Source organism: Sapajus apella, unplaced genomic scaffold (genome assembly GCF_009761245.1).
Source record: "Sapajus apella isolate SASKATOON/1434 unplaced genomic scaffold, GSC_monkey_1.0 scaffold137, whole genome shotgun sequence".
In the NCBI taxonomy this organism is placed as follows: domain Eukaryota; kingdom Metazoa; phylum Chordata; class Mammalia; order Primates; family Cebidae; genus Sapajus; species Sapajus apella.
This window is the reverse complement of record NW_022437077.1, coordinates 652,283-678,579: the sequence shown is the minus strand read 5'-3', so window position 1 is coordinate 678,579 and position 26,297 is coordinate 652,283. Positions and strand designations below refer to the sequence as shown.

General features: G+C 45.7%; 1 protein-coding gene and 1 pseudogene across 4 annotated transcripts; both read right to left on the bottom strand.

Moving 5' to 3' along the window:
* Positions 1-558: 558 nt before the first annotated feature.
* LOC116540246 lies at positions 559-2,120 on the bottom strand (annotated as a pseudogene). Its single transcript, XR_004264362.1, has one exon. The product of XR_004264362.1 is annotated as a histone H2A.Z pseudogene (transcript).
* Positions 2,121-4,566: 2,446 nt separating this feature from the next.
* On the bottom strand, positions 4,567-25,291 carry TP53RK (TP53 regulating kinase). Of its 3 annotated transcripts, XM_032263664.1 has the most exons (4): positions 24,173-25,291; positions 21,823-22,262; positions 7,868-7,964; positions 4,567-5,223 (listed from the first exon to the last, which is right to left on the bottom strand). In XM_032263664.1, exons 1-4 carry the CDS (start codon positions 24,453-24,455, stop codon positions 4,988-4,990), a joined length of 1,056 nt encoding a protein of 351 aa, XP_032119555.1. In that variant the 5' UTR covers positions 24,456-25,291; the 3' UTR covers positions 4,567-4,987. The 3 variants fall into 3 exon arrangements, with proteins under 3 accessions (XP_032119555.1, XP_032119557.1, XP_032119556.1); XM_032263666.1 differs by lacking the exons at positions 4,567-5,223; positions 7,868-7,964 and adding an exon at positions 16,936-18,135; XM_032263665.1 differs by lacking the exons at positions 4,567-5,223; positions 7,868-7,964 and having other exon boundaries at positions 16,936-22,262.
* Between the last annotated feature and the right edge of the window lie 1,006 nt (positions 25,292-26,297).

Sequence of the window (26,297 nt, the reverse complement as noted above, 5' to 3'; positions counted from 1 at the left end):
CAAAATAATCTGCTCGGAGGCCGGCGATGGTGGCTTGCACCTGTAATCCCAGCAGTTTGGGAGCCCGAGGTAGAAGAGCTGATTGAGACAAGGAGTTTGATACCAATCTGGGCAACATACTGAGATACCACCTCTCTTTTAAAAATAAAATAAAAAAGGATCAGCTCACCTGGGTGCAGTGGCTCACGCCTGTAATTTCAGCACTCTGGGAGGCTGAGGCAGGAGGATCATTTGATCTCAGGAGTTTGAGACCAGCCTGGGCAACATAGCAAGACCTGTCTGTACAAAGAAACCACAAAAATTAGCAGGGCATGGTGGTGCATGCCTGTAGTCTCAGCTACTCGAGAGGCTGAAGTGCAAGGATTGATTAAGCCCCGGAGGTGAAGGCTGCAGTGAGCTATAATTACTACACTCCAGCCTGGGTGACAGATCAAGACCCTATCTCAAAGAAAAAAAAAAAAGGCTTTACTAAGATTTATAATTGCAGTTTATATTGTTCAAGAGAATTTAATCTATTTTTTTTTAATTTTTTAAATTTAAAATATTTTTTTTGGGGGGGGGATATGACCTTTATTGAGCTTATCCACCAGAGTGGAAATAATGTCTGTACAAAACCAAATGTTTGTCACTATAACTTCTGCATCACAATTAAAATCCAAACAGTTTTTTAAAAACAGTCAACTCAATCAAAACCCACTACTTCAGAATCAATAGCTTTTTTGAAACCACAGTAACACTTAAATATGGTTAAGACTCGAATGCAGAAATTAGGTTGGTTGGAAAGCTAATTGAACTTCCAACTTGCTCAAATAGAATTACCAAAAGGCAAAATTGTGTTTTTCACAGAGATACAGTCCACTGGAATCACCAACCCTGGACAGCTGTTAGAGTATTTCGAGTCCTGAGATGACAAGGAATCCAGGCATCCTTTAGACGGTCTTCTGTTGTCCTTTCTTCCCAATCAGAGATTTGTGGATATGTGGAATGACACCACCACCAGCCATTGTAGCCTTGATGAGAGAATCCAACTCTTCATCTCCACGAATAGCAAGTTGCAAGTGACGAGGGGTCATACCTTTACCTTTAAGTCTTTTGATGCATTTCCTGCCAGTTCCAGCATCTCTGCAGTCAGGTACTCCAGAATGGCTGCGCTGTACACAGCGGCAGTCGCGCCCGCACGTCCATGGCTGGTCGTCCTGGATTTCAGGTGTCGATGAATACGGCCCACTGGGAACTGCAAGCCGGCTCTCTGTGAGCGAGAAACCGCCTTTGTCTTGGCCTTTCCGGAGTCCTTCCCAGCCTTACCTCCAGCCATTTCGAATTCTGCTGAAGCTCAAGCCAGCAAGGCGGAGAAAGAGCTAATCAGACCCACGGCGAGATCCCACCACCTACTCCTCCGTCGCACCGTGATTCAAACTGCCGAAAGTATTCATATTAAAGGAGTTGTCGACACTTTGAGTGTGTTCGGTCAGGAGACTGTTTCCCAACACTCATTCCCCTCGGATAACAAGGGTGCTACCCGCCCTTCTCTAAACTTCTAGCACAGTGGTTCTCAGCCCTGGCTGCACATCGGAATCACCTGAGGAGCATTAAAAGTGCTGATGCTCCATCCTCAGAGAGTCTGATTTCGTTGTCTAGGGTGTGGCTTGGGCATCAGGATTTTTTTTTTCAAGCTCCCAGCAGATTCTAATGTGTAGCTTGGATTGAGAACCACTGTCCCTAAAAATCTAATTCATCCTTTGCCAGATTCTGGTGAAAGCTGGGAAATGTGAATTTGCTTTTTATCACATCACATCTAAAAGGCTTCAACCTAGGTCTTGCAACCCTCCTAAGTTAGTACAGAATCTTGACACCCAGCACCTCTGGGACCTGGGCATGGTCTATGCTAGGTGCCTTGTCAGTGTTTACTTAACTATTAATAATATTTGAATACCTACCAGACTTGGTTTTGCTCGTTAGTAAACTTGGGATTAATCAGACATACCTTTCATCATGTTTTTTTATTTTTATACCAGGCTGTATATATAGTAATGAATAAGTCTAAAAAACTAAAATCCCTGACCTCATGAAACTTACATGATGACAGGTGCAAATAATAAACAAACAAATGAGTAAAATGTATTTTACTCATTTTTGAGTATAATCAAAAGATGAAGATATGACAAGTCTGGGGAGAAAACACAGGAAGCAGCACAGGGAAGTAGACAGCGATGCGTTGGAGGTGCTGTTGTAGGCAAGGTGGTCAGGGAAGATGTCCAACAAGAGGACCCTAAGTTAAACCGAGACCTAAAGAAACTGAACAAGTGAACTTCTGGGTATGCAAAGGAAGCATTCTAGGAAGGAGAAGTCCAATGCAATGGCTCTAAGGCAGCAGCCAACATGGCAGTTCTTAGCATCATCAAGGAACCGGAGTGCAGAGACAGGGTCACAGACAGCCAGCAAGGACTCAAAGCAGGATCCCAAAAGCCCACGTAAGGACTTTCACACTCAGCGACAAGAGCAGCCATTATAGAGATTTAAGCAGAGTGGCATATTCTGCTTTCATTTTTTTTAAAAAAGTCAGTGTTAATGAGATATAGTTCACAGAGCATATAATTCACCTATTTAAAAGTCAATATGCCAATTAGCGAGGCATGGTGGCATGTGCCTGTATTCCCAGCTACTCGGAAGGCTCAGACAGGAGGACGTCAAGGCTGCAGTGAATGGTGTTTGCACCACTATACTGCAGCCTGAGCAATAGAGCGAGACCCTGTCTCGAAAATAAAAAATATTTTTTTAAAGTATATGTAATTTAATGGTTTTATAGGACACTCACAATGCAACCATTATTACAATCAATTTACAACATTTTCATCACCCCAAAAGGAAACCTCATGCCCATTAACAGTCACTCCCCACCCCCCTGCAACCTCACCAGTCCCAGGCAACTACTAAGATACTTTCTGTCTATATAGACTCGCCTATCCTGGACATTTCATATAAATGGAGTCATATACTATGCGGTCCTTTTGTGTCTGGCTTCTCTTACTTAACATAATGCTTTCAAGATTCATCTATGTCATAGCATGCATTGGCACTACATTTCTTTTTATTGCTGAGTAATATTTCATTGTATAGATGTACCCTACTTTATGACTCATTCATCAGTTAAGACACATTTGGACTGTTTGAACTTTCTAGCTATGATGAATAACGCCGCCCTGACCATTAGTGTACAAGTTTTTGGACATGTTTATATTTCTTTTAGGTACCTACCTATGAGTGGAATTTCTGGATCATAAGGTAACTCTGTGTCTAACGTTTTGTTAGAGTGCTTTTGTTTGAGGAACTGCCAGGCTGTTTTCCAGGGTGTCTGCACTATTTCACAATCCCGCCAGCAGTGTAAGAGGGGTCCAGTTTCTCTACAGCTTCCCAACACTTGTTATTATTTGCCTTTCTTATGATAGCCATCCTCGTGCGTGTGCTTTTTATTTCAAAGATACCTCAGGCTAAGATGATGGTGGCTTGGACCAGAGTAGTAAGAGCAGAGGCGGTAGAAAGGATTCCATGCTGGATGTACTTTGCCAGCAGAGCTGGCAGGTCTTGTGGAAAGTCTGATGAGGCTATGAGAGAGGAACTGGTACTGGGATCAAATATGAGATGGTGGAATATTTCTCAAAGTGTGAGAGGCGTACCAGTGAGGAAACACAGATAAATTCACGTCGGGCATTTAAATAACACTGAATCACAGAAAGTGCAAGTTATCCTGTGTCGCTTTTCTTTAACTCCTCATTATACCATGGAGAGAGTCTCAGCTGGGTGTCAGCATCTTTTTAAGACCTCATCGCCGGCCAGACGCGGTGTCTCACACCTGTAATCCCAGCACTTTGGGAAGCCAAGATAGGAGGATCGCCTGAGGTCAGGAGTTCAAGACCAGCCTGGCTAACATGGCGAAACCCCATTTCTACTAAAAATACCAAAAAAAAAAAAAAAAAAAAAAGCCAGGCGTGGGGGCATGCGCTTGTAATCCCAGCTACTTGGGAGGTTGAGGCAGGAGAATCACTTGAACCTGGGAGCACCATTGCACTCCAGTTTGGACAAGAAGAGAAAAACTTCATCTCAAAAAAAAAAAGACCTCATCACCTATAAACCTTCCTTTGTAACAGACAGAGAAGGGGTTTGGAGTCAGAAACAGTGGCCTCTTTCTGAACCGGACAATATTATTTTATTTTTATTTAATTTATTCCTATAATAACTTTTGACTTCTTAAGGACAGTGCTTTTTGGTTTTGGTTTTGGCTTTGTTGGTTTTGTTTGTGTGTTTGTTTGTTGTTGTTGTTGTTGTTGCTTCCACACAGGGCCTCGCTCTGTTACCCAGGCTGGAGTGCAGTCGCCTGATCACAGCTCACTGCAGCCTGACTTCTCTGGCTTAAGCAATCTTCCCACTTCAGCATCCTGAGTAGCTGGAACTACAGGCACGCACCACCATGCCTGCCTAATTTCTTTTATTTTTTGTAGAGATAGGGTCCTGCTATGTTGCCCAGTCTGGCCTCAAACTCCTGGGCTCAAGTGATCCTCCTGCCTTGGCCTCTCAAAGTGTTGAGATTACAGACATAAGCCACCACACCTGGCTGTGATTTTTGTTTTTTTATTAAAGCCTACAACTTTTTCTAAAAGGCTCTCCTTTTAACTTAAATCTATTTAAGTTTACAATGTAAAGCAACTCAAAGAAAAATGCCAAGTAACTCAGAGTGCCGGAGCACACGGCAATGGCAAAATTCCAAAAATTTGATGACAAAATCTGAAATTTGGGAGGCCAAGAGATAGCAAGAGAAAGACCCAAGAAGAGGTGTAGCACTCGCCTCCCACCCAGATCATGCTGATGCCGTTCCTATAAACCCTGAGGGCCAGTTATTTCCCAATGGACCCATTCCAAGCTATGATGAAACTGTCTTCCATGACCTTTCAGGCTGGGACTTGATCCTGAGTCAGTCCAATAGCCGGCTTCATCAAAGGCTCCAGGCAACAGTGTATGAGGGACAAGGCCCCCAGGGAGCACTTTGGACCTTCAAGGTCTGGGCATGGGAGGATGGGGTACTCCAAACCGGAAAAGCTACTTCAAGAGAATTGGACTCATTGGCATCCAAGGAACTCTGGTCCATACCCCAAAGGCTGAGTGGAGGCAGCTGGGACCACGGCATATTTTCCCGGTGGCCCTGGGTGGAATTCCCTGTTCCAGAACCAGCTAAGAGATTAAGAGTGCAAAATTTGGTGTTAGAGCAGAGGTTTCAATCTGGTGGTTCAAAGGTCGTTGTCATCATAATATTAATATTAGCAAGCGCATATGCCACGCTTACTATTTGCCAGGCTCCGCTCACCTGCCTTAACTCATTCCATCCTTTAAAAATCCATTTGCATGACCTGTGTGAGTCTGTCATCCCTGCATTAGACAAAGCTACATTCACATTCTGGCTGGGCCACTTGCTTGCTGCTGGGCAGGAGGCTTCACTCGGACTGAGTTTCCTCATCTGAAATGAGAACTATAATGTGTACAGGCATAGCTCGTCTCATTGTGCTTTACAGATACTGCATTTTTCTGGCAACCCTGCAGTGAGCAATTCTCTTGGCATCATTTTTCTAACAGCATGTGCTCACTTTATGTTTCTAGGTCATGTTTTGGAAATTCTTGCACAATTTCAAACTTTTTAATTATTGTTATATCTATTATGGTGATCTGTGATCAGTGATCTTTGATGTTACTATTGTCATTGCTTTGAGGTGAACTGTGCCCATATAAGATGGCAAACTTAGTGGATAGATGTTGTGTGTGTTCTGATTGCTCCAAAGACTGGCTGTTCCCCAATGTCTCTCCCTCTCCTCAGGCTTCCCTATTCCCTGAGACACAATACTACTGAAATTAGTCCAACTAGGAATCCTTCATGGCCTCAAAGTGTTCAAGTGAAAGAAAGAGTCATACATCTTTCACTTTAAATCAAAAGCTAGAAATGATTACACTTAATGAGAAAGGCATGTCGAAAGCCAACACAGGCCAAAAACTAGGCCTCTTGTGCCAGTTAGCCAACTTGTGAGTGTAAAGGAACAGTTCTGGAAGGATATTAAAAGTGGTACTCCAGTGAACACATGGATAATAAGAAAGCAAAACAGCCTGATGGTGATATGTAGAAAGTTTTAGTAGTCTAACATAGAAGATCAAACCGGCCACAACGTTCCCAAGCCAAAGCCTAATCCAGAGCAAGACCCTGACTCTCGTTAATTCTTTGAAGACTGAGAGAGGTGAGGAAGCTGCAGAAGAAGTTTGAAGTGAGCACAGTTCACGAGGTTTAAGGAAAGAAGCCATCTGTGTAACACAGAAGTGCAAAGTGAAGCAGTAAGTGATGATGTAGAAGCTGCACCAACTTAATCAGAAGATGAAGCTAAGGTCACTGAGGAGGGTGGCTACACTAAACAACAGATTTTCAACATAGATGAAATTCTTTTCTATTGGAAGAACATGCCATTGAGGACTTTCATAGCCAGGGAGAAGTCAATGCCTGGCTTCAAAGCTTCAAAGGACAAGTTGACTCTCTGGTTAGGGCCTAATGCAGCTGTTAACTCTAAGTTGAAACTATGCTCATTTACCATTCTGAAAATCTTAAGGCCCATAAGAATTATGCTAAATCTATGCTGCTTGTGCTCTATAAATGGAGCAACAAAGTCTAGATGACAGTACATCTCTTTACAGCATGTTTTACTGAATATTTTAAGCCTACTGTTGAGATATACTGTTGAGTAGACTGTGGAAGGGAATTCTTAAGGAACTTCCACAGTCAATGGATGGCTTGACCAACATTAATTTTCATTCCTTACTAGGTATGTCCATTGGACAGATGAGGAAACTGAGACCCAGAGGGATTAAGACATTTGTCACAGGTCACACAGCTGGTACATGACAGAATTGAAATTCCAATGATACACACTGCTATTCCCATATTCCCACACAAATGCTGAGATTTTTTTTCTTGTTGGAGCCATCAGAAGATCAGGAGGTTATTATGTATATTGAGTGAAGAAATGTAACACATGGCCTGAAATCCAGAGACACACTTCAGCTAAAGGAGAAATCTTGTGTTCCATCCTCTTACCCCCCACCCACTTAACTTACTTTTAAAGATTGTCAGAGAGACGGGTGAAGAGGCATCCCATACCATTTATTGAGCACCTACTATGCACCAGACACTATGCGCAATGCTTCTTCAGCTTTTCTCGTTTTAGTTTTACAACCACCCTTCCAGATGGGTGTGGTTACCTTCATTACAGAGGAAGGGACTGAAACTCAGAGATGGGTCTTCTGACTCCAAAGTCTGTGTTGCTCACCCTCAACTAGACTGTTCCCAAGCCTACCATCTTGCCCACCTTAGGGCAAAGTTGGAAAAAACCCAGGTTGATGGGAGCTGTTGGCAAGAGACCACATGAGCTGGGTGGGTCTGACCACTGGCATCCAAGGCAAACTAGAGAATGTGACTCAAGGCACCCATGATTTCATTGTACTACTATTTGTATAATAATAAATACCATTTTTTGAGGAACGATACCTACAATTTATGAAATTGTTTTCCAAGCACTGTGCTAAGAACATGATACAGACGCTTCCTGATTTTTGATGGTTAGATTTAGAATTTTTCAACTTTACAATGGATTTATTGGGAGTATTAAGTACATTTTTAACTTAGGATATTTTCAACTTACAATGGGTTTATTGAGGGGTAACCCCATTGTAAGTTAAGATCTATATAGAAATACATTTAAAAAACTTTATGCTGGCCAGTGTGTAAAAAAAAAAATTACATGCATTACCAATAATACAGAAGGATAAATAAAAAATTGGTTACCTGGCTTGTCTCCTAGAAGGTGCACTAGGAAGCTTGGGATGCTGGTGTAGCAGGGACCACCCATATGCAGCTTCCCTTGGTCCTTGGTGCCACTTCCCTGGAATACATGGCCAGCTTTAAAAACAATCCTCAGGCTCCCCTACAGTTGGGGTATCTATGTGATTAAGATCTGGCCAATGAGAAGTTAATAGAAGTTGTTATGTGGGACATTTAAGACCGTGTCTTTAAAGAAGCATACCCTTTATTCTTTCCTCTCCCTTCTTTCTTCCTGACTCATGGCTTAAGCTCCAGCAGCATTGTAAATCAGGAAGTGTAAGGCATGTGTTATACTGGTGCCCTCCACAGACCCATGCCTCCTGGTATTCACACCCCTATGTAGTTCCCTCCCACAGTGACTCTGAGCTTGGCCGTGTAACTTGCTTTGGCCAATGAAACATCAGCAAATGTCATGCAAAAAAAGGCTTAATAACCATTTGCACATTAAGGATTGTCTTCTTTAATCACTCCCTCTTGGCAGCCAATGTCACACCATAAAGAAGCACGGACTAGACTACCAAATGATTAATGACTCTATAGAGAGGAACCCTGAAAGACAGGAAGCTATTTTAGATGTTTCAGCCCCAGCAGAGCTCCCACTAAATGTAACCCCCTAAGTGATCTCAGCTGCACCATGTGGAGCAGAAGAACCACCCAACTGAGCCCAGTCAATCATGGAATTATGAGAAATAACAAAATTAATGTTGTTGCAAGTTGTGAGATGATTTGAGAGAGAAATAAGTACAAACCGACCTTAAGAATGAAAGGTATACATAAGGATAGAAAAGCAGAAAGATGGGAGTTGGGATCCTTCATGAATTCATGGAACCACCTCTGTACTTTGTTTACAAGGCAGTAGAAAGCCTAATATGTTGAGCCTTATGTGTCTGTTTTCAGTTAGGTGTGACTGAAGTTGTTATTTTGGGGACATGAGCAAGCAGAAGACTTATTTGCACATCATACTCTGTTATGAATGTTGGAATGCACTGCCCAATGCCCCTTTAGGAATTAAAAACTCCATCTGCTTGGAATGCTTCCAGCAGTCAAGCCTCAGCTATGAGCCCATTTGATGATTGCCTCAGCAAACAGTGCCACTTTAGCCAAGGTCATGTGTCCTTCCCAGAGTGGCTGGCATCCAGTTACTGACTGAAACAGGAATGCCCAGCCTCCTCACCCCAACTTGAGACAACTTTGAGGGGCCATCCCCCTTCAAAGAACTCATGCAATTGCCCAAGGGCTCTGTCAAGGCTGCATTTCAGCTCAACATCTCCCTTCACCATACCTTTGTTTCCCTCCCTTGCCTTACACAGGTGTGGATCCCAAAGGCATGCCCTAAAAAATTTCCTACACACTAGTCTCCAAATCCTGGAAAACCCAACCTACAACACAGTGTTTTTCAACTCTTTGAATGTTATACTATATGTCCATACTACTCACTTAAAAAAAAAAAAGGTGAATAAGACAGAATTCAGATGTAGAACCATATCACAGTGTGGGTTCTCTAGGAAACAGGGGGTTAGGACTGCCTAAGATTTATTGGGAATAACACCTGTGAAAAGGAAAAGGAACAGGGAGAAGCAGGATTGGGCAAAGGGAGCCACCAGGCAGCATTCAGGCAGGACAAAGTCTCTGCCAGCACAATGGAGAGCCCCAGGCAAAGCTCACCCATTGGAGGAGTCCTGCACCAGGTGGGTAGATACTTGTACCCTCATCTTGCTCAACAAGCCTATGGGCTGAGGGCCTCCCTGAGGAGAGTATGACTTTAACTTGACAACTGAGGCAGTTACCAAAGGAGCTAATAACGGCTGGGCTGAGAGTCCCAGTTTGAAGGGGAATCTGAGCCATGCGTGTCTATGACTCCCACTAGCTGGAGGGGATTTTTTGTAGTCATCCAATCTGATACACCTATCCAACTTAATAGGTCAACAAACAGAGGGTCACAGTGTCTGTTCCAATACCACCCAGAGAGTCAGGGTCTGAATTATGGCCAGTACCCAGTCCAGGCGTCCTTCCATCAGACTTCAAGCCAACTCATGTGAAGAGAAAGAAAGCATGGCTTTGAGCTTCCTGTAGGCAGAGGCCATGCCTGCTCAGACACAGCTGTCTCTCCACTGCCTGGCACATGGGTGGGAAATCAATATGAGTTGGGTTGAATTGAATTGATGTGCAAAGTCCAACATTTGCTGACCTCCCACCAGAAGTGCTTTTCCTTTAGTCGTTTAGCACAGAACCAGGTACCTATCAACCCCTAATTACAGGGAAGTATGATTTCTAATTGGGAAATAACAAGCTATGTGAGGTATGAATAAATATATTAACTATGGTCATCAGCCCAGTTATGGTGGCTGGCTGTGTGCCAAGCACAGTGCTAGGCATTTACATGAACGATCAGGTCCTGCCTGGTCTTTCAACCCTCCCTCCCTCCCCTTCATTGCTGGGGGCTTTCCTCTTTGCAGCCTTCTTTCTGCTTCTTGAGCATAAATCCAAGTTCTCTGCTTTTAAAAACGTTCAGTCTGCCTGGATCTCCTTGTGCATCCTCCCCAAGCTCCCGCCACCATCACAGTGACTGGTTCCTTCTCCTCACTCAGTCCTCAACTCAAATGTCACCTCCTCAGAGGGTCTCCCACCCCCAACCTCCTGATCTAATGAAATGCAGCCTTCTTCAAGTCCACGTCACTCACCCTGTACAAAATCCCCCTGAGTTATTCCTTCATAGCATGATTTGTTGTCTGAAAGTGTTCACTACTAGATTGAACTCCAGGGGAACAAGGGAGCGTCAATCGCCCTCTTCCACACTCCCAGTGCCTGGAACATGGAGAGGAGCAATAAATATCGAAGGATGAAACGCGCTCTATATTACTGGGTTTTATTGTTAGGAACATCAGTCAAAATCATGACCATTGTTCATGCCACAAGGATTAATTGAGCACCTATTGTGTACCAGGCATTATTCTGGGTGCTGGGGACACAACAGTGATCAAAGCAGACACCGGTTTTGCTCTCACAGAGCTTTCATTTTAGTAGCTCTGATAAGATGCATGTGTGAAATGCCCAGCGTGTCACGTGGACCTTGGTGCTATGAAGAAAAATAAGGTAGGCAGTAGGAGAGAGTACGAGGGGAATCTTGGCACCAAATTTCATTCTTCCCTCCACAGAAGGGACTTTCAGTTCCCCTCCCCTCCACCTCCGCACCCTGACCCCCAAACCCTGTCAACATTTCTCAGTGTGACATTTGGTCTGAGGTCTCTGCAGCTCCAAGAACAATATTGGCTTTGATGCAGGTCCCAGGAGAGAGCCCTCAGACTGGAGTGGGGATTAGACCCCGCTTCTTTCTCCTGGAGGGGAAGTCAAGCAGTTTGACCTTGTGGGGCCTTTCCTCACTGTGGGAAAGGGGGCAGGCCTGGGCCCTCCTGGTGTGGAGCTATGGCTAACCCCGGGTTCTGGGTCATCCTCAGGCCTCCTCCGTCCTGGACAGAGGGTCGAGGTTGACAAACATGAACAGGCCTTTGATTGGCAGCAGACACCTAGTGTTCTGTTTTTTGTTCCAAACCTCAGGCCAGAAACATACTCTGTTTTGCCTCCAGCAGGGAAGACAGTGGGTAGGCGGGGCATGCGTGTGTGTGTTTGTGTGTGTGTGTGTGCACACGCTTGTGTGTGTGTGTGTGTGTGTGTGTGTTTGGGGCAGTGGGAGGAATCAGAGGAAGGCTCACATGGATCCTTGATTTTCTTTCCAACAAGCAGGCTAGGTTTGGAAGAGAGAATTCAATTCAATTCAAAATATCTAAGGAGCACCTACTAAATCCCAGGCACCACGGTGCAAACTAGGACTAGAGCAGTGAACCAAACAGAGCTCCCTGCCCAGAGCCCAGGTTCTACAGGGGGCCACAGACAGCAAACAAATGAACAAGTGAATATAGAGGCTGTCGGGGGCCATGATGTGCTGGAGAGGAATGAAGCTGGGCAGCCGATGGGGCTGGGGTGAGGGTGCCCAGACAAAGTGGCATTTGGTAGAGACCTGAAGGAAATGAGGAGGCAGCCATGTGATGATCAGTGGGAACAGTGTTTCAGGGAAAGGGAACAGCGCTACGAAGGCCTGAGATGCGCCGAGGCTGGCATGTTGGAAGGACAGCAAGGAGCCCAGTGTGGCTTACCCAGGGGAACATGGGGAGAAGAACAGCAGGGGGGTCAGAACCAGGAGTGCTGGGGTAGGTGGGGGGAGGTTGAGCTATTGATCTTCTCCCCCGGGTGAGGTGGGGACCCCAAGAGTGGTTTTTCCTTTTTTTTTTAGTTTTTTAAATTTATTATTATTTTTTAGTTTTGTTTTGTTTCTTTTTAGAGACAGGCCCTCACTGTGTCATCCAGGCTGGAGTGCAGTGGTTCAATCACAGCTCACTGCAACCTTGAACTCCTGGGCTCAAGTGATCCTTCCCGCCTCAGCCTCCCCAGTGGCTGGCACTATGGGCACGCACCACCTTGCCCAGCAGATCTGAACTGAGGTTTAATAGAGTTCCCGGGCTATGTGGAAACAGTGGGGATGAGGGCAGAAGTGGGGAGAACCATGAGGGGCCACTGCCGGGGTTCAGGGAAAAGATCACATGGTCACATGGCCTACGCCAGGGTGGCCAGGAGGGGAACAGATTGCAGGTCCAAATTCATCAGCACTTTTTTTTTTTTTTTTTTAACAGAGTCTCGCTCTGTCACCCAGGCTGGAGTGCAGTGGCATGATCTCGGCTCACTGCAACCTCTGCCTACTGGGTTCAAGCGATTCTCTTGCCTCAGCCTCCTGAGTAGCTGGGACTACAGGTACCCGCCAACACACCCAGCTAATTTTTGTGTTTTTAGTAGAAACAGGGTTTCACCATGTCGGCCAGTCTGGTCTCAAACTCCTGACCTCAGGTGATCCGCCCACCTCGGCCTCCAAAGTGCTGGGATTACAGGTGTGAGCCACCACGCCCAGCCTTATCAGCTTTTTATTGAAGTGAAACATAAATACTGAAAAGCACACACATAAACATGCCGCAGTTTGATGAAGTTATTTACAAACCCAATCCACCCACATAACCAGCATCAAACTCAAGAATTAGAACTTGTCCCTCCCCCCCGAAGTCCCCAGAAGCCCCCTCCAAATCACTGCCCCTCCTCCAAGGGCAGCCGCTCTCCCCACTTTTTAATTATATTTTGAAAGTGACTCTGGCTGGATCTGCTGCTGGACTGAATGGGATCAAGGGGAGCTGGTGAAAGATGGGAGTTGAAGAGAGCCTGCAGGTTTGGGGTGAATCTGTGGATTCCTGGGGCTGCCATTTACTAAGACAAAAGTTTGTGGTGAGGGCAGAGACCAAAGGTGAAACTAGGGGTTTGTTTGGGGACATGTTGAGTTTTGAGATGCCTGTAAGACCCCTGGGGAAGATACAAGCTGTCTTATCTAAAGGCTGCAAATTCAAATGCTCTCAGGAAAAAGTAACAGGAGGGGTAAGACATAGCTCACGCTCCTCTTACCTCTATAAGAAGTCCAATGGGACCAGCGTGTGATAAACAGTGACTCAGAGCCAAGGAGCAATGGGGGCAGTGGAGACTGGAGCAAACTGGAAAGCACAGGCCCCTCTAAAAAGAGGAGTTAGAACAGGGTCCCAGTGTGGCCAGATCTCCTGATGATGCTTCCAGAGAAGCCTGATGTCTGGATTTTTGCATATGAAACCATCCCAATTGTTTAACATCGGCAACTAAAAAGCAAGCATTATGTGGACCCAACAAAACTGCCTACAGTTATAGCAACTCACTGGATCTAGATCAAACCCTCTACTTTACAAATGCAGAAACTGAGGCACGGGGAAGTCTATAATTTTCCCCAAACTCACAGAGGGAATTGGTGGCAGACTTTGGCCAGGCCTTGAGTAGGCTGGGACTCAGTGTGGGGTTCCCACCTCCCAGGCCTTGGCAAGAAGGGGCTGGAGTCAGTCCGTCTCCTTGACTTTGATCTAGATAGAGAGGCCCCAACCTGACCATGAAAGGCAGCAAGATGCTATGAACAAATATGGCTTTGGGGACCTGAGATCACTGTCTGTGTTGCTTAGGAATAATTTTGGCTTCAAGTGATGGAAAACCTGATTTGCAGTGGCTTCAGCATTGGAGATATTTGCCTGTCCATGTAATAAGTACAGAAAGCGAGGTCTGAGGTCACTAAGGGAAGACTCACACTCTGCCCACTCCTCTACCTCATCATCTTCCTCTCACTGACTCTTCACTGTCAGGGGTGGCCTCATGGTCTCCAGATGGCTGCTGAACCTCGTTATCGCCATTGCAATGAAAAGCAGAAATTGTTGATGGCGATGTGCTGGTGTCAGGGAGGGACAGAGTTCTTACACCTCCTCACCTTCTAGGAGAAGCAAAATCTTCTGCAGAAGCAATCTTCACAAATTTGCTCTTGTATCTTATTGGTCAGAAAAGGATCGCATGCTGATATGGTTAGGAGGTTTGTCCTCTTCAAATCTCAGGTTGAAATGTGACCTCCAGTGCAGGAGGTGGGGCTGGTGGGAGGTGCTGGATCACGGGGGCAGATCCCTCGTGAATGGCTTGGTGCCCTCTCCGTGGTAACCTCTGAGTGAGCTCTGGCTCTGTTAGTTCACAAGAGAGCTGATTGTTTAAAGGAATCTGGCTCCCCCCCCTTCTCTCTCTTTTTCCTGCTCTTGCCATGTGACACTGTCTGCCCTCCCTTTACCTTCCGCCATGATTGGAAGCTTCCTGAGGCCCTCATCAGAAGCAGAGGCTGGAGCCATGCTTGGACAGCCTGCAGAACTATCAGCCAATTAAACCCCTTTTCTCTGTAATTTACCCAGCCTCAGGTGTTTCTTTATAGCAATGCAAACAGCCTAATACACATGTCCCTTTCTAATCAGGGACCAATCTGACCTCTCTCCTGAGATGAAGCTGTCTTCACCTAACTAATATCTAGACTAACTGGGGTTCTGTCCAAAAGGAATAAGGAGGGTAGGCCAGGTGCCGTGGCTCATGCCTGTAATCCCAGCACTTTGGGAGGCCAAGGTGGGTGGATCACTTGAGGTCAGGAGTTCGAGACCAGCCTGTCCAACATGGTGAAACCCTGTCTCTACTAAAAATTACAAAAATTAGCCAGGCATGGTGGCATGTGCCTGTAATCCCAGCTACCTGGAAGGCTGAGGCAGGAGAATCGCTTGAACCTAGGAGGTAGACATTGCAGTGAGCTAACACCACTGTACTCTAGCCTGGGTGACAGAGCGAGACTCTGTCTCAAAAAAAAAAAGAAAAAAAAGAAAGAAAAAAAAGGAGGGTGACTTTTGGTAGGCAATAATGCCTGGCACAAACTCTACCATTTCCAGGCTGATGACTCTGGGAAAGTTGCTTAGCACCTCTGAGCCACTACTCCCCGTCTGTAAAATGGGTATGGCAGGTGGATATGTTGTTTCTTGCCCTCTCGGGCATCCATTTCCTATTTTTCTGATAATATACTTTGATTTTCCTTCAGGTAGGAGTACTCAGAACAGCAGCCTCAGCATCATCTGGGAGCTTGTTAGAAATGCAGATTCTCAGGGCAGTCTCAGACCTTTGATTCAGAAGCTTTGGAATGGCAGCCTGGTGATGCGGGAGAGTGCATCTCGTCGACCCTTGGCTTATAAGGGGAACACATGAAGCTGTATTACAATCGCCTGTTGGTTGTTCTCTAAGAACAGTAGCCACCTAAATGACATCATAACAACATTGCTCACTGTCACCACGTGCCATGCCCTGTGCTCCAAGTTCTCCACGCACTTCTTCATATGAATGCTTGTGGTGGACGTGGATGTGCGACCCAGACCCCTTCAAGGAAGGACTGATTGCCCCAGTGGCAGGGAGAGTGGTCTGCAGTCAGCTTCTGTGTTCAGCCCCTCCACGGATCACCTCACAGTGGGCGGAGAGTGGCCTTGCCTGAGCTCGGTCCCTTCCAGGGGTTACCACCCAATGACTGCACAATGTGAGATTGCAAAGTCCTGGCCATCTCAGGCCATCTTGCGACATCTCTGAAGAGCCATTCCAGCCGCAGAGCTCCCACGGGATTGGCTGTAGCTGCTGCTAGGTCTCAGTTCCACTTCTCCCTCCCCCTCTCCTGCTTCCTCCATGCTGTGGAGTTGATCCCAAGGGCCAGCCTTCACAAACACCCTGCAGCTCAGCTGCATCTCAGAGGCTGCTTCCCGGGGATCCTGACCAGTGACAATACTCACAGTAACTCCACCATGCAGCACCATTGTGAGCCCATTTTTCAGATGAGGACACTGAGGCTCAGAGAGGTACAAGGAAGGGATCCCAGGCCATGCACCTGGTAAACAAGGAGACATGGGCTGGGAAGCCAGCATACTTGTGAATAGAGAAGTGGCACGTTCTGGCTTTAAAAGGGTTCCCTGGGCTGCTGAGTGACAAAGAACGAAGGGGCCAGGACAGAGGCCAGGGGCTCCCAGGCGGCAGCTGGACCTTGTCACCACCGCTGCAGCTTTTTCGGAAGAGCCAGACACAGCCCATGTGCTCACTAAATACCCAGTAAAGGAGTGAGTGAAGAGAGAATGGATGAAACATTAAGACCGGAAGGAACTAAATATCCTTACGTCCGTCTCGATCACTACATGGTGCACAATTAGCACAGTGCCTGCTACATATAGGTGCTCAGCTAAGGGGGTGTTGAGTGAATAAATGAACACGTTCAAGGAAGGGAGGGAGGGAGGGGAGGAAGGAAGGCAGGGACTTGGGAAGAAAAGATGGAAGTAGAGGAAGGAGTAGGGGAGAAAAGAAAGGGAGGAAGAAAGCGGAAGGAGGGAGGAGGAAGAGAAGAAAGAGAAGGGAGGTTTCTTTACTTGTCGGCACCGAGAATGACAGTAAATTATGACCCCTGGTGGCAGAAAAGTGCACAGTCCTTTGAAATTGCGGTGCCTAGAATTAAGGACCCAAGGGGAGACTCCTAGCTCCCCAAGAGGTTAGGGCTGCATTCAGTTGCTTTCTATTGCTCTTAAAAGAATACTTTAAACTGGGTAATTTATAAAGAAAAGGAGTTTATTCCTTACTGTTATGGAGGAGTACGAGGTCAAGGGGGCACATCTGGTGACAGCCTTCTTGAAGTTGGGGATTCTACGGAGACCCGAGGCAGCACATGGCATCACAAAGCAAGGATGGTGGGCGTGCTAGCTCAGGTCCCTCTTCCTCTTATAAAGCCGCCAGTCCTGCTTTCATAATACCCATTAATCTATGAATCCACACGTGGATTAATCCACCATGAGGGCAGAGCCCTCAGGATCCAATCACCTCTTAAAGGCTCCATCTTTCCATACTGCTACATTGGGCATTAAGTTTCCAACACCTGAAATTTGGACGCATTCAAACCACAGCAGGTGCAGACACTTGTAAGAACACGGGCTCCTCCATCAGGGTTCTGGCAGTCAGTGACAGCTGGGTTAGGACTAGAGTGAAGCAAGTGAGGCACGAATTTAAGGGGGCACCAAAAAAACTCAATAATCAAGACAAATATCTTAATGGGATGGTTTTAAATATCAAATTGGCAAACTATGGCCCACAGGCTGTCTGATTTGTAAATAAAGTTTTATTGGAAGCAGGGCCAGGAATATGGTTGACTCTCTCAGTTAAATCAGAGATTATGCCCTGCATGCCTTCACTAACGCAGGTGTTCCCAACCCCTAAGGTAGCACGAGGTGTGGGCGTGGTCAGCTCAGCCCATCCAACAATAAGAACACCGCTTGTCTGGCGCACTTACTACGCCAGCTTTAAAGCAGCTCTGCTCTGGAACTACCTCTCTTGGCCCCATGGACTGGGCCCAGAAGCACTTTTAAATGTTCCAGGAATGTGGGCCTGTGTCAAGTGTTGGTCGCATCTCAGTGTCATACCACATTTCCCTGGCTCTGCCATTCACTGAGTGGCCTGGGGCAAGGCTTAATTTCTCTTGTGTCTCATTTGCATCTTCTGTAAAATGGGTTAATACATGCAAAGAACGTAGTCACTCTATAATAAAGTCAGCTGCTGTTAAAAGCATGGGCTGAATCCCAGCTCTGTCACTAACACCCTAGAACAGGTTATTTCCCGTTGCCGAAGGTTTCCTCCACTGTAAAATGGAGCTTATAATCCTCACCTGGCTGGGTTCAGGTGGGGATTCACACAAAACTGCTGATGTGTTGGCTCAGCTCTGTAAAGCACCTGCTGCTCCCCCGTGGACGTCAAGGGATCTGAAAGTGCAGAGGGCTCCTTAGCCATCTGTAAGATTGAACTAGGGAAGAAATCCACTGTTCACATAGGAACGTTTGTTAACCCTTTATTTCCCACTGTGGGCTAAGTGCACAGATGGACAATTCTCCTGGGGGCATTTGTGAAGTTTCTCCAGTCTCCAATCTCGATACTTGCAAAGATCATGACTGTTTTCTGACAGCTGCAGCTACCCCCACCACCACTGGCCACTGACACAGGAGGCAGAAAGAAATTATTTAGGCGGATATTGAGGGCAAAAGAATCCTCGGCAGAATTTCCCTTCTAACAAAAAGCAGCCCCAGAAATCATTCATTTTCTAACAAAGAGCAGCCTGAAAAATCCAGCTGCAAACATAGATAAGGAAGCTGGACGCCTGCACAGGGGAATGCTGGTAGCTGTGCCAACAGAAAAGGGATGCCTGGGAGCCCGGCATGTCCAGCACGGAGGCTCCATCTTCCCTTTTCTTTCACCAAGTGTACAGTCATAAAGAAGTGGGCGACATGGCACAGCCCAGACAGAGAACTCGCATGCACAAAAGATTGCGGTGGGGGCACCGAGATTCATACGCTATGCAAATGGCACACCTGGTCCAACCAGTTTTTCATGCCCTCTGTAGATCAGACACCACCTCCTCACCAGCTCATCTATAAAGACCCCTGCATTTCACTGCAGATCCAGCAACCCATTTTTCCAGGACCCTTCTTGTAGCAGAGAGCTATTCTCTTTCTTTCACCTATTAAATTTCTGTTCTTAACCTCACTCTTTGTGGGTCCACATCCTTGACCTCTGTGACCATGAGACAAGAAACCTCCGGTGTTACCCCAGACAAGGCTGCTCCTCCATCATTCTTCCTGCCTCGATGGCTGCCTGGTCCTGTGCCAACCAGTTGGCGCATGCTCACCATGGCTTCTACCCTGGCTAATGTTTTCACGGGTCCAGCTGCTTTTAGTTGCCTTCTCACTTCCAGGTTTCCTGCTTCCACTCTTGCCCTCTAGGTTTTCTGCCAGCAACCAATGCAACCTTGTTACAGGGCCCTTCAGGATCTGGCTCTGCCTCTCCCATCTCAGGTTCTGCTCCTTGCTCGCTGATGCCGGCCACATCCGCCTTGCCGTTGGGGATGTTCCTTCTTCACCAACTTTATGCGCCACAGCCTGCCTGGGATATGCTCCCGTCATCTCCTGTGTTTTCAGGTTTTCCTTCACATCGTCACTCACCGCTGTCTGAAACTGTCTTATGTTCCCCTCTATTATAGCAATCTCCAGTGCCTGGCACCTAGTACTTATTCGTCCATTCTCACGCTGCTAATAAAGTCATACCCAAGGCTGGGTAATTTATAAAGGAGAAATTTAATTACAGTTCAGCATGGCTGGGGATGCTCAGGAAACTTACAATCATGGCCAAAGGGGAGCCAAAAACTCCCCTTTTTTCATATGGCGGCAGGAAGAAGTACTGAACAAGAGAAAAGCCCCTTATAAAACCATCAGCTCCTGTGAGAACTCACTATCACGAGAACAGCCCCCAGGATCAAATTACCTCCCACAGGGTCCCTCTGGGGATTATGGAAACTACAATTCAAGATGAGATTTGGGTGGGGACACAGCCAAACCGTATCAGCTAAGGGATTTGTTGACTTAATGCACAAAAGCACAAAGCAGGTACTAGCCTTATAGTACATGTGAGGAAACTGAGGAATGAGCCATCTCAGTCATGTTGGGAATATTAATTGAAAAACTTGTCAGCTCCTCTGGCCCTGGGAGTTCCTAAAAAATAATGTTATATGCCAATACTTATTACAGTGCTATAAAGAAGCACCATATCCCATATCTCGTTTGTCAGTGGAAAGAATACAGATTTGGAGCCAGGTAAAAGTGCCTCTTGCTACCTGTGATGTCTTGGACAAGTTCCCACCTTTTGGGATCAGTTTCTCCATCTATAAAATGGGGACAATGCCTAACTTAAGAGTTATTTTAGATCCAGTGTAAAAATTCCTAGCCCAAATGCCTGACATGCAGTAAGCAGGCAATATTAGTTTTCCTCTCTGCTAGTGACAACTACCCCGGAAGGGAAGTTTTCCCTCATTCCCAGCCATCCACTCCGTGTTTGGCATTTGGGGCGTGCTGACTGTGATGAATGAAACAGACATGGTACTGGTCCCACCATTACAGAATGTTTGCTTCACGTGAACAGGCACGGACTGTATCATCTCTGAACACAATGGAATGAAGCTAGGAATGAGTAACAAAAGAAAAACTGGAACATTCATAAGTGTGTGGAAATACAGATTTCTAAAGAATCAAGGAGTCAAAGAAGAAATCACAAGAGAAATTAGAAAATACATTGAGATGAATGAAAACAAAAGCACAAAATACCAAAACCGATAGCGTGTGATGAAAGCAGTGTGTGGAGGGAAATGCACAGCTGTAAATGTCCATAGTAAGAAACAAGACAGTAACTATGTGAGGCGATGGGTGTTAAGTAGCTCAGCTGTAGTAATCATTTCATAATGTATATGAAAACATCATACTGTATACTTTATGTTTTTATAAAAATAAATTTTCTTACAAAAGAATAGGCGCTGTGTCTGCCTGGCTCACCACTGTATCCCATCCCCAATATGGTGCCAAGGAACAGAGAAAGCACTAAAAATATGTTTGTTGAATGGAGTTTACAAGGAAGACAGGTATTTTATACCTCCCTTCCCTCCTCACCCACACATGGCTTCTTCTGGGGAAAGAAATTGAGGCTGCGCAAGGTTAAAAGCTAGCTCCTAGTACTTCTAAATCCACACTCAGTTTACCTGTGCCTTAGGCCAGACTTCATCAAACTTCAGTCTTCATGAGTCACTTTACCATTTTGGCTCTACCTACTTATTGCCTGTGATAGAAATCAACTCAGTTTGCTTACCTGTATAAACTTAAAAGGAATTTTATATCAATCACTTGTCTTACTTAGAAGGTAACCACAAAAATACAGAGCAATAAAAACAATGTTAACATGAATCTCAGTTGCCTGAAAGTTGTAAGTCTGCTTTTTTACGAGAGAAATCGGAGTTAAACAGAGTTTTCATTTTTTGATTATGACCCTGAAAGAGAAATATATTTGACATCAAAACTCAGTACATAGCCTTGTCTCACATGAGAAAGTTTCATAAAACAATACGCTGATATTGTCTATTCTGTAATTCTACTTCATTTTAAAAAATTCTAGTTGTATTCCCATTAAACTGGTTTCAAGATAAATATATCATGTGCAACAAAAAAACATTAGGTTATGGGGCTGATAAAGACATACTATCAGCAACTGAGACTTCACCCTTGTCTCACAGGGACTAAAAAGAGAATGAAGTTCTCATGTGGTTCAATGCTCCACCCATGTACCTGAGATTTACAAGTCACAACCTGGGAGAAAGCCTGTCCCAGATTTACTTTTAAATACCCAATTCCACCTAGAACGTGTCTTAGATACATAGAAAGCTCCACTAGTGCAGATGATGACACACCAGGCACGATCACACACCACTTAAAAATATCTTAACACCTTTACTTAGATCTACTCTCTTACTCGCAGCATTTCTTCAAATGTACTTTGAAAAAACAGCTTCACTGTGTGTGGTTGTCAGACACATTCTTCTACCCAACCATGGACCTCTTTCGTCCTCTCAGGCGTACTTCATCTAATTTTTTTAGCACTGGCCTGGCCTTTTTGGAGGAGGTGGAGTAGCTCTTCAGAAAGGTTTCAAACACAGTTTCAGTGTTGGGATGGGTACTGAGGAAGGCCTTCTCCAGGACATAGAGGTCTACTCCCTTATCCTCTGGAAGTGCTGAAATGAAACTCAGCCCAAAGTCTATCAGCACAATGTTCAGCTGTTCCGGGGGGGGTTTCAGGAGCATGTTGGAAGTGGTGAGATCACCATGAATGAGGTCTTCGTCATGCATTCGAGCCAAAACCTGCCCAATTGCCTTGGCTAAGTTGGAGAGACTCTGGGGAGTTTTTTCAGTCTCCATAGTGGACTGAATATAATCTCGAACAGTCACCGAGCCTTCAATCTCTTCCATATATAAGCAGTTGGAAGCATAGTCCACAAAAAAGACAACTGGGGCAGATATTCCTGAAATCAAGACGTAAGTGGTTATTGGGTTGGATTTTCTTTTTTAATGGTAAACTTAATTTTCAAAGATTAAGCCAGTTTTTCCAACTATATCTACTTATTTCAGGATGATTTAGGAATGCTGCATGAAATGGTACAACTTAACTCATCTGGAATATTCCCCTGCTCATGCCCTCTGCAGGACTATGCCTGGGACCACCCCACAGCTAAGTTGAGGAGGCAAAAGCTTCCTCCTCCCTTCCAAACCACCCTTTCTCACTGAACTTCATTTATCACACTCTCTCCCTGAAAAAACAAAACAAAGGCCAGGTGCAGTGGCTCATGCCTGTAATCCCAGCACTTTGGGAGGCTGAGGCAAGAGGATCACTTGAGGTAAGAAGTTCGAGACCAGCCTGGCAAACATGGTAAAACCCCATCTCTACTAAAAATACAAAAATACAAGTAGCTTGTAGTACCAGCTACTTGGGAGGCTGAGGCAGGAGAATAGCTTGACCCAGGGCGTAGAAGTTGCAGTGAGCCAAGATCACGCCACTGCACCACTCCAGCCTTGGTGACAGAGCGAGACACTGTCTCAAAAACCAAAAACAAAAACAAAGAGCAAGGCACAGCCCAGTCAGGGCAGGTTCTACTGATGAGGTCACAAACAGGAGGCCAAGCAGTGGCTGACTTCGAGGTTTATCTTCAGAGAGGACAGTGTTCAAATCCCATCTCCTTTTCTTATTAGTTGTCTAATCTTAAAGTTGCATTAACTTCTCTAAGCTTCAGTTTCTGCTGCTATAACATAGAACAATAGCACCAATAAACTCAACGAATCTTTACCGAAAGTCAACCAGGCTCAGTATACTTTTCTAGAAACTTAGAGATAAATCAATGGGGATATAGCAATAAACAAGGCAGTTATAATACAATCCCTGCTTAACATATCATAAGAGGCCGAAAACGGAAATATGAACACACAAATAACTTCATGAAATCTTAAGTCTTTACAAGGGCAGCATGTGCCTGCTTGTTGGCTAATGAATTTCTCGGCTCCCCTCCCCCTGATCTCCCAGCACTTAACAATGTTCTGGTGCCCACCGCTGTCTAAAAAATACCGATAAAAGAAAGAAAGGCAAAAAGTGTAAAAGTGAAAAGCCAGTGCTTCTGAGTCAGAGGCACACGGACCTGAGGGCCTGGACCGGCCACTTAGTAGCTGTGCAACCTTGGGCAAGTTACTTCTCTCTTGAGTGTCAATCTCCCATCTGAGGACAAGGTTTATGGTGCTGGCGTACAATGATGTTTAATGAAAAAATAAATAGGCAACTTAATGAAGTCCAGCATTTATTGAGCACTATGTGCCAGGCACACATTCGAACATAATACATGGCACATATACCTTCTCTAATGGTCACAACATCCCTATGACATGGATACTGCTACTATGGCTCCCATTTCACAGGTGAGAAAAATGAGGTTGAGAGGCTAAATAACTTGTTGAAAGGCTACATAAGAAGCAGCATAGTTAGTATATCAACCCAAAGAGCCTGGCTCCAGGGCAAATACTTGTAATTACATCTGTTTCTTAAGACTAGTAAGTGAATAGATAATGATCGAAAATTGAAACCAGTCAAATAGGGAAACCAAGGCTCAGAGAAGTTAAACATGTTCAACGTTGAGCAATAATGACAGAGCCCAGATCTGAGCCAAGCAGAACGGCCCAGGACAAACGCTTGACCCTGCAAGGCCACGTGGTTTCTTAAGACTTCACGAAGAAAGGGATGAAAGAATAACATTTCCGAAAGGCAGGCCACGGCAGAAGGCACATAAGGAGAAGCTGAGGCAAATCGAGGCTCGGAGAGCAGGAAAGTCCCTCACCCATCCAAGGCCCAGAGCCCCGGGGCCACCCACGCCGCGATCCGGGCCCACCTTACCCGCGCGGCGGCAGCGGAGGAGCGCCCGGGCCTCCTGCACCGTCCGCCGCCTGCCAAGCCGTGCCTCCAGCGCCGGGTGCCGGTAACCCTTGGGAAAGCGGTGCTTCACCACCGCCGCGCGGCCCTGGAAGCGGCCGCGGAACACGCGCGCCTCGGCGCCCTGCTTCACCAGCTCCAGGCCGCTCAAGAAGCGGCTGCTCCGCTCCCGGGCCGCGGCCAGAGCCTCAGCCTCCGGCGCTGGTTCCTCGCCACCGTCCGGCACAGCAGCTCTGGGTGCCGCCATGACTGTGGGCCGCGAAACAGCTCCGACCGATCAGCTGTCCCTGAAAACGATCGCGATGCCTCGGCTCGCTTCGGAAATCCTCGGACTTCTTCTGCTACCCGAATGCGTCTACCCCGGAAACTTCCGGCCTGTGAGTGGTTACGCCTTTCAACTTTTAGACTCTGAAGCCTTGGGTTCCCTGCAGGAATGGCTCTTGCGGCCCCGCCTTCCAACTCTTCCGTTATCTCCGTAGCGTTCGGCAACTCTCGGAAAGCGGCCCTTCCCCACTCCTCGGCTCTCTCCGGAAATCTTCGGTGACTCTCGCAGCCGGCTTTGGGGCCCACCTCCAAGCTGGTTGTCTCTTTCCGGAAAACTTCGGCGCCTGTCGAGAAAAACGTCGGAAGCTCTTTGCTCTTTTCAGGAGTCTTCCTGGACAGCTGCACCCCCTAGTAGTTTGTTTTTGGAACTCCTCTTCCCCTGACTCCTAAATTTTCCCCAAAATGTACTCAAACTAGTCAGAGTCGCGCGGATCAAGACAATGAACCATGTTTCCGACATCGTCTTAAGTGGTAGGTTAACTACCATTTAGTGCATTCAGAAGAAATAAGGTTAAATGATGAAAACCCTTCTTACGGAAAAGAAAATGGAGACTCAGAGAGGGCAATGGGGGTGGTGGGATGGGGCGGGGAGTGGGGGCTGGGGAATCCAGGAAAATTTTCCGGAGACAGAACCTAAACTGAATTGGGAGTAATTTAACTTTTCGGTTTCTACCTGTTTCGTTGTAAAGCTAATACAGGCCGTAGCAAATTCTTACAATACAGAACTTTGCACACGCGCACACACATCAAAACCTGCCTCTCCCCTTGCAATCTGTGACGCCTCTGGCCGTTAGTTTCTTTCCAGACTTTTCTTTTATTCAATGTGCACACTCACACATAGTTGTGGCGTTTTTTCCAATATAAATGACATCATACTGTGGGTTCTTTTGCAACTTGCTTTTCATTTTCCTAGACAATTTATCTCGGACTACATTCTATTTCAGTACACACAGAGCTACCACGTCCTTCTACCTGGTCAGGTAGTTTCTTGCTGCTAAACAGTTGTTTCCAGTTTGTTGATTTTCAGGAAAACATTTTACTTACTATTACCAGTTTATTATAAAAGATAGTATAAGAGATAAAAATGAACAGCCAAATGAAGCGATACATAGGGAAAATTAAATATGGTAAGTATCGTAAATAGTTTTGGAATATGTATATATTGTGTAATGGCTAAATCCAGCTAGTTAATATTACCTCACATACTGATCATTTTGGGGCTATTATCTTGGCATTTTTTCAAGAATACAACACATTGTTATTATCTACAGTCACCATGTTCAATAGATCTCATGAATGTATTCCTCTTGTCTAACTGAAAGTTTGTGAGTTCAGTTTTTTTACCTTCCTTATGTAAGTGAGATCATGAGATATTTGTCTTTCTGTGGCTGGCTTATTTCCTTTAACACAATGTCCTCCAGTTCCAGTTCCATGTATGTTGCTGTAAACGACAACGTTTTTCTTTTCTTTTCTTTTTCTTTTTCTTTTTTTTTTTTTTTTTTTTGAGACCGCGTTTCACTCTTGTTGCCCAAGCTGGAGTGCAATCGCATGATCTTAGCCCACCGCAACCTCTGCCTCCCTGGTTCAAAAGATTCTCCTGCCCCAGCCTCCTGGGTAGCTGGGATTACAGGTGCATGCTAATTTTGTATTTTTAGTAGAGATGGGGTTTCTCCATGTTGGTCACGCTGGCTAATTTTGTATTTTTAGTAGAGACGGGGTTTCTATATGTTCGTCGCGCTGATCTCGAACTGCTGACTTCAGGTGA